Raw genomic sequence first — 8,467 nt, 5'->3', positions numbered from 1 at the left:
AGGTACCCACACCCACACCCACACCCACCCATACACAGACACACACACACACAGACACAGCTTCTCAACTTATCCTAAAATGTACATGTAAATATCTGACACATGCCTATCAAAGCTACAGCTTTCCTTGTCTTTCTGTCTTGTCTTATCTCCATCCCATTGTCTAGCACCCTCCAGATTGGTGCTGGTTCTGTCGTCCAGGTTGGGATGAAGTCAACAACTGTGTGTCTCACGAACGATGTCCTGTTGATGAACGTATTCTCTGGACAGTTGTCCAGTCTGTCGATCGTCTCGTCCATGTCTAGGTCAAGCTCACACAGATCACCGCGATGATTTCCTAAAACAAATTTCAAAGCAGAAAAACAAATCAGAAGTCTTACATTAGCCTAATCTAAACGAAATTATGGATGTAAAATGATTGTGAAACAAAGTTGTTTCCATGATCATAACATTTAGCTAGGCTTAACTTGAAGGTGTAGCCTTTTTTTGTTTTACCAAATCTGAACAAGAAAATATAGTTAATTTCCTAAAATACATTATATGTCTTTGTGACCATGGTTTATACTAGCCTACACTGTGTATGTATCACAGCACACATAACAGGTACAAGCATTTTCAATTCATTCATAGGTTCCTGTTTATCGTATCTACTTCAAAATTTCCCATTAACTGTTTCTTGTAAAGAGGTACAATTTTGTTGATTTTTATTTAATATCAGAATCAACCATTTCTGTTGAATATGCTAACATTTCAACATTTCGCAAAAACACGTTCTATCCCCACTTTTGGACTTGCACCGTCTTGTAAGGACAACCATACCATTTACACTATGACTGTTGCCTTGTAATTTCAGTTTCCTAACAACATGAAGTTTACCTTACAGTCATAAATAGTTCAATTCAGTTCTTTATTTCAGCCTTGAACCCGAGGTTCTTCGGCACAAAACAACAGCATACACATTTCGAACAGTGTCTAATGCATGCAGGCATTAATGAACTGATGACTGTATAATAGCTACGTTGTTATAACTGATCAATAAAATGTGAGATGACTCCATACCGTCAACATCATCCTGTGAAGGATTTTTAACCAATGGGCAGTTATCTTTAGTATCAAGTATTCCATCATCGTCAGAATCGTCATCACACTCGTCACCTGCAAAACAATAATTTAAATTAAACATAAATATTATTTTTACAGTGCATCCAGGCTCTTGTTATTGTAATTTAAGACATTTGCGTTTATATAATTTCTTAAACATACTGTTAGTGCTACGAGACCATCTTAGAAATACAAGAAATAGCTAAAGACTGTCCGTGTGATTCGGGAATCTGCCATGAACATATTTCCATTAAATTAGCGGTGTTGATACCCCTTTCACTATGTAGTATTCTTCCAAACTGAACACATAATCCTGCTCTATTCCCTCGCTTCTTGGTCTGAACACCCTCATTGATATATGTTAGTTGATGTGTCCACGGTGAGCAATCTTCACACCAGGATGATCTGACTAACAGGCCCACCTTTTGTATCATTAGGTTAATAAATTGTGGAAATTTATACTCTTGTCCTTACCCGGCCTTGGTCATTCCATTATAACAAAACAAACTATGATTTTAAATTTAGTAAGGAAAAGACTGGCGGTTGCTATTGCGTCGATAAAATAAATGCTGATACCTTTGCCATCATGATCAATGTCTTTCTGTTCTGCATTTGGTATTTCAGGACAATTGTCTACGTAATCTGGAATGGAATCGCCATCTCTGAAACGAAATTAAACACAATTTAAAAATACTTTACATTAGCTAGAATTGAAATAACATAGTATATAATGAACATTTATTGTATGTATTGTTACAAATATAATTATAAATGACTTATTAAGACCAGCCTGAAATACTTATTAGTTCCGGTTTGTATTGGTTCTGAAAAGACACATCTTATTCTTGTTGACACATTTGATAAAGGTCTAGGGTCCAAGAGTATCGTTTTAAAATAAAAGTGCAGAAATGGATTATTAATAATAATAATAATAATAAAATATTTTCGATCCCAACCTACTCTATAATCTTTGGGCTTAATTGAATATCCACAAACCAAATTAAGGTGCAATTTTGAGATAAACTGCCTTTTGCAACTAAAAACGACGTTTTTATCATCTCACAATCACTACATGTTAAAGTGGACATGGGGAACAAACTCCCATTCCAACTTTTATCAATAATTAAAATTTAACACATTATTTGAGTTGATTTTAAAACGACATGCTATAAATTTCATACATAATTTGATATATTGTATTTCTTTTTTTCAACATACTGGATTTTTCAACTGAAAAAGGACTTTACATCATCTACAAATAGCTGTATGTGAAGAACAAATTCCCATTCCAAAATTTATTAATCACAAATAAAAACAAACTATTTGAATTTATTGGAATATCAGATGCTAATGCATTTCATAAAACTTTCATTTCACAATAAAATTTTGAAATTGCAGTAAAAATTATTTTATTTTATTTCCGATTGCAACTTACTTTAACATGATCTTATGATCTCTGGGCTTAACTGAATATCCCCAAAACAAATTTGGCATATTGTTTTGTAAATGTGTTTATATTTCAGTTTTGCACTAAACTTTTTTTTTCAAAAGAAAAGGACTTTTTAGTCATATGAAAAACCCAGTATTTTTCTAACGAGATATGTGGAACACATTCCCATTGCATAGTTTATTAATAATAACAAATGAAAAACATTTACTTCAATTTATTGAAAAATCACATGTTAATGAATTTCCTAAAATTGTTGTTTCACAATAAAAGTGTGAAATTGCAATAATAATTTTATTTTATTTCCGTTTCAAATCTACTCTAACATGATATCTGTGTTAAACTGAATACCCACAAACCACATTTCGGATGTCTTTTTATAAATGCGTTGATCAACGGGCGTTTGAAATGTTCTAATTTATTGCATTTCCGTTTTGCAATAAACTGCCCTTTTCAACTGTCATCCTGAAATCCAAATATGTTTCTAACGGGACATGGGGAACGAATTTCCATTCTAACATTTATTAATAGTAAGGAATGAAAAAATATGACTTCAGGTTTTTGTTTAAAGTTACAGTGTCTGGTTACCATATAATAATATCATGCACAAATATGAAATACAAGTTCAACTGCACTTTTAAAAAAATCGTGTGTGTTTGCTATGAACGGAGAACGTCAAAAGTATACGCTCGATTCGTCGCCTGTGTGGCCATTGCTCGGCAAACCACAAACGACAGCCTGTTGTCAATTTCAGTTAACAGGTGCGTTTGCGGATTTGAAATTGTAGGGTTTGTCTCAAAAAATGAAATGAAAATTCTTGCGCTGTACAAAGAACGTTCGGTTGAGGATATATACTATTCTTTCGTTAAAACGGGTTTTGATCTTAACAACGTACTATCGACAATCGTACTTTCCTATTTAAGAATTAATATTTTATAAAGTGTTAGTAGAACTTTCAAAGTTTAGTTTGTATAACACATTGATCATGTATATATTTTTAATAAAGTATACTAAAGTAGAAAATGACCGTTTTCACTTTTTAATTTTACGTGTGGGAAAATCGACAAATTCAACTAAATATTATTTCGTTTGGAAAGGGTAAAGTTAGTTTGTTTTGTTTAACGACATCAGTGTTAGAGCATATTAATTTAATAATCATCTGCTTATGGATGTCAAACGTTTGGTAATTTTGACATATAATCTAAGATAGGAAACGGGCGCATGTGCAGGGGGGAGAGTATTGGGGTCGAAACCCTTCCCTGACCAACATAAAAAAAAAATTGAAATATATTTTCTGGGGGAACATGGCCCCATATAAACTTCGCTCAACGTAGTCTATAACCCTCAACCCCGCTGAAATCTCTGCACACGTGCCTTGGAAACCTGCTACATTTTAATTATTATTATTATTATTATTTTTCTTTTTGCAAGGAATCATTTATATGTACCATCCCACAGACAGGATTCACATACCATAGCCTTTTATATACCAGTCATGGCGCACTGGCTGGAACAATCCCGCCGATGGGGATTGATCCTAGACCGACCGTGCATTTAAAAGAACCCACCACATTTTTAGGTCTAAGTAATGAATAGAAATAACATATAGTCTTCATAAATGTTACGTATATCGAACATACCGCCCTCTTCCTCTACCCCTAGAGCGTTATGTAATTATTAACACCCCCTTACATGTAACGCGTATGCCAACCGCTGGTCACTGTCAAAATGTCACGGCAAATCCCCCACCGACCCATGGAAAGATATTGTACCATACCTCTATGGATATAAATATATTTTGGAGGTATGAGACGACCCCTCAATCAAGACAGTTAAATTTGTTCAAAATCACGTGAGAAGCTCAGCGCCTGCGCAAATCGCGTAAATTCCCAGTTCTACTGGCGTCCCGCTAATTGAAGAAAAACAACCTGGCCATTGGGTTTGCAGTTGACCTAGATAATGTAGATAAGCGAGCATTGCGAACTTTTATGTACCAAAAAACAAATGCCTTTTTCAGCTCTCATCCTAGTATGTGTCTAATGGGACGTGGGAGACAAATCCCCTTTCCAACAATTTATTAATAATAAGAAATATGTTTTTTTAATCTTCATTTTGTTTTTCAAAATCACATGTTAATGCATTTTCTAAAAGTGTGAATTCCCAATAAAAGTGAAATTGCAATAAAAATATTTTATTTTATTTTCGTGTCAAAGCTACTCTAACATAATCTACGGCCTTAATTGAATACAACCAAATGAAATTTCACATGTCTTTTTATAAATTTGTTGATCGAGAGACTTTTGAAATAACAATTCATTTTGCAATTTTGCAAAAGAATGCCCTCTTCAACTCTCATTCTGAAATCCCAGTATGTGTCTAACGGGAAGTGGGAGAGAAATTCTCATTCAAACATTTATTAATAATAAGAAATAAAAAACCTTTTTTTTTTTTTTTTTAATCACATGGTAATGTATTTACTAAAAGTGTCATTTGCCAATAAAAGCAAAATTACAATAAAAAAAAGTATTTAATTTTATGTCCGATTCAAACCTACTACAACATGATCTCTGGGCTTTACTGAATATAACCAAACCAAATTTCGCATGTCTTTTTATAAAATTGTCGATCCAGAGACTTTTGAAATAACAATTCATTTAGCATTTTTGCCAAAAAAATGCCCTTTTCAACTGTCATCCTCAAATCCCAGTATGTGTCTAATGGGATGTGGGAGACAAACTCCCATTCCAACATTTATTGATAATAGGAAATTACAAAAATTGCTGTGGGTTTTGTTTTTTTGTAAATCAAATGCAAATGCACTATTAAAAGTGTCATTTGCCAATAAAAGTGAAATAGCAATAAAAAGTATTTTTATTTCCGATTAAAACCTTCTTTAATGTGATCTCTAGGCTTAACAGAATACAACCAAACCAAATTTTGAATGTGTTTTTTTTAAAGCTGACTTTTGAAATATCAATTTATTTTGCATTTTTGCAAAAAATGCCCTTTTCAAATGTTATCCTCAAATTCCAGTATGTGTCTAACGGGACGTGGGAGACAAATTCCCACTCCAACAATTTCTTAATAATATATAATAATAAGAAATATGTTTTTAAACTTCATTTTGTTTTTAAAAATCACCTGATAATACACTTCCTATAAGTTGTGATATGCCAATAAAAGTGAAATTGCAATAGAAATTATTTTATTTTATTTTCGATTCTAATCTACTCTAACATAATCTATGACCTTAATTTAATACAGCCAAACTAAATTTCGCATGTCTTTTTTTAAAAATAAATTTGTCGATTCAGGGACAATTTATTTAGCATTTTTGCAAAAACCTGCCATTTTTCACTATCATCCTGAAATCCCAGTATTTGTCTAACAGGACATGGGAAACAAATTCCCTTTCCAACAATTTATTAATAATAAGAAATATGTTTTTTATGTTCATTTTGGTTTTCAAAATCACATGCTAATGCATTTTCTAAAAGTATGATTTCCCAATGAAATTGCAATAAAAGTGATTTTATTTTATTTCCATGTCATTGCCACTCTAACATAATCTATGACCGTAGCTAAATACACCCAAACGAAATTTCGAATGTCTTTTTATAAATTTGTTGATCAAGAGACTTTTGAAATATCAATATATTTTCATTTTTGCAAATAAATGCCCTCTTCAACTGTCATTTTGAAATCCCAGTATCTGTCTAACGGGAAGTGGGAGAGAAATTCTCATTCAAACATTTATGAATAATAAGAAATTAAAAAAGTTCTTTAGGTGTTTTTTTTTTTTTAAATCACATGGTAATGTATTTAGTAAAAGTGTCATTTCCCAATAAAAGTGAAATTGCAAATAAACATTATTTTATTTTATTTCTGATTCAAACCTACTATAACATGACATCTGGTCTTTACTGAATACAACCAAACTGAATTCTGTATGTCTTTTGTTTTATTAATTTGTCGATCAAGGGACTTTTGAAATATGAATTTTGCAACAACAAAAAAGCCCTTTTCAACTGTTATCCTCAAATCCCAGTATGTGTCTAACGGGACGTGGGAGACAAACTCTCACTCCAACAATTTATTAATAATAAGAAATACGTGTTTTATGTTAATTTTGTTTTTAAAATCAAAAGCTAATGCATTTCCTAAAAGTGTGCTTTGCCAATAAAAGTGAAATTGTAATACAAATTATTTTATTTTATTCACGATTCTAATCTACTCTCTAACTCTGACATGATCTCTGGGCTTTACTGAAGACAACCAAAACTATTTTTTCATGTCTTTTTATAAATCTCTCGATAAAGAGACTTTTGGAATGTCAATTTATTTTCCATTTTTGCAAAACAATGCCCTTTTTAAGTGTTATCCTCAAATCTCAGTATGTGTCTAACGGATGTGGGAGACAAATTCCCACTTCAACAATTTATTAATAATAAGAAATATGGTTTCTAAACTTCATTTTGTTTGTAAAAATCACATGCTAATGCATTTCCTAAAAGTGTGATTTGCCAATAAAAGTGAAATTGCAATGCAACTTATTTTATTTTATTTCTGTGTCAAAGCTAATCTAACATGATCTCCGATCGTAACTGAATATAACCAAACCAAATTTCGCATGTCTTTTTATAACTTTGTCGATCCAGAGACTTTTGAAATATCAATTTATTTTGCATTTTTGCAAAAATGTTGCAACAAAAAAAAGCCCTTTTCAACTGTCATCCTCAAATCCCAGTATGTGTCCAACAGGACATGGGAGACAAACTGCCTTTCCAACAATTTATTAATAATAAGAAATATGTCTTTTATCTTCATTTTGTTTTTAAAAATCACATGCTAATGCATTTCCTAAAAGTGTTTCTAAACTTCATTTTGTTTGTAAAAATCACATGCTAATGCATTTCCTAAAAGTGTGATTTGCCAATAAAAGTGAAATTGCAATGCAACTTATTTTATTTTATTTCTGTGTCAAAGCTACTCTAACATGATCTCCGATCGTAACTGAATATAACCAAACCAAATTTCGCATGTCTTTTTATAACTTTGTCGATCCAGAGACTTTTGAAATATCAATTTATTTAGCATTTTTGCAAAAAATTTGCAACAAAAAAAAGCCCTTTTCAACTGTCATCCTCAAATCCCAGTATGTGTCCAACAGGACATGGGAGACAAACTGCCTTTCCAACAATTTATTAATAATAAGAAATATGTCTTTTATCTTCATTTTGTTTTTAAAAATCACATGCTAATGCATTTCCTAAAAGTGTGATTTCCCAATAAAAGTGAAATTGTAATACAAATTATGTTATTTTATTTTCAATTCTAATCTACTCTAACATAATCTATGACCTTAATTGAATATAAACAAACAAAATTTCGCTTGCCTTTTTATAAATTTGTTGATTAAGAGACATGTGAAACATTAATTTATTTGGCATTTTTAATATTTTCAGATTTTCGTGTATGGACACCCAAGCACCATTTAAGGACCTGACAGTCACACCTTTCATTTTGTATTGAAAATATACTGTTACTTGTACTGACATATGATGCCTCAATTGAATCCAGTGTTTAATTTTATTTCGAAAGTCATAAGTTTTCTTTTATATATGCACATTTAGAAAATTGCTAAACATTTTTGGCTAAATATATTTTATAAGTATATTCATTTAACAGAGAAACTAGAAGAAAAAAGATTTGTCGAAGAAATGTGATGGAGACCTTTTATTACAATTTTTTGTGATACTGACTTTTATTCTAAATTTTAATTTTATCTATATGTGATATTTCTATTTGTTGCACAGTTCTTTACACTGTGTTTTAATTTACTGTTTAATTTTTATATTGATGTTGATTATTAATTTATGTTTTGCATTTACCATAGTTTGACACCCAATCTTCGATGTA

General features: G+C 31.5%; 1 protein-coding gene across 1 annotated transcript; it reads right to left on the bottom strand.

The window, feature by feature from the left end:
* Positions 1-74: 74 nt before the first annotated feature.
* LOC121381564 (cartilage oligomeric matrix protein-like) lies at positions 75-2,544 on the bottom strand. The gene is made up of 4 exons (XM_041510896.1): positions 2,537-2,544; positions 1,678-1,763; positions 1,060-1,155; positions 75-337 (listed from the first exon to the last, which is right to left on the bottom strand). The coding sequence occupies exons 1-4, from the start codon at positions 2,542-2,544 to the stop codon at positions 75-77; spliced, it is 453 nt and encodes a 150-aa protein (XP_041366830.1).
* Positions 2,545-8,467: the final 5,923 nt, after the last annotated feature.

Source organism: Gigantopelta aegis, chromosome 9, assembly GCF_016097555.1.
Source record: "Gigantopelta aegis isolate Gae_Host chromosome 9, Gae_host_genome, whole genome shotgun sequence".
Lineage (NCBI taxonomy): Eukaryota > Metazoa > Mollusca > Gastropoda > Neomphalida > Peltospiridae > Gigantopelta > Gigantopelta aegis.
This window is presented reverse-complemented; position numbering and strand designations above follow the sequence as displayed.

Bases quoted from the DNA above. Each gene is read 5' to 3' on its own strand.
- LOC121381564 (XM_041510896.1), bottom strand. The intron at 1,156-1,677 runs GTATCAGCATTT...ATTGTTTTGCAG, and splicing joins CATTGATCATGATGGCAAAG to GTGACGAGTGTGATGACGAT. The intron at 338-1,059 runs GTATGGAGTCAT...AATTTGTTTTAG, and splicing joins TTCACAGGATGATGTTGACG to GAAATCATCGCGGTGATCTG.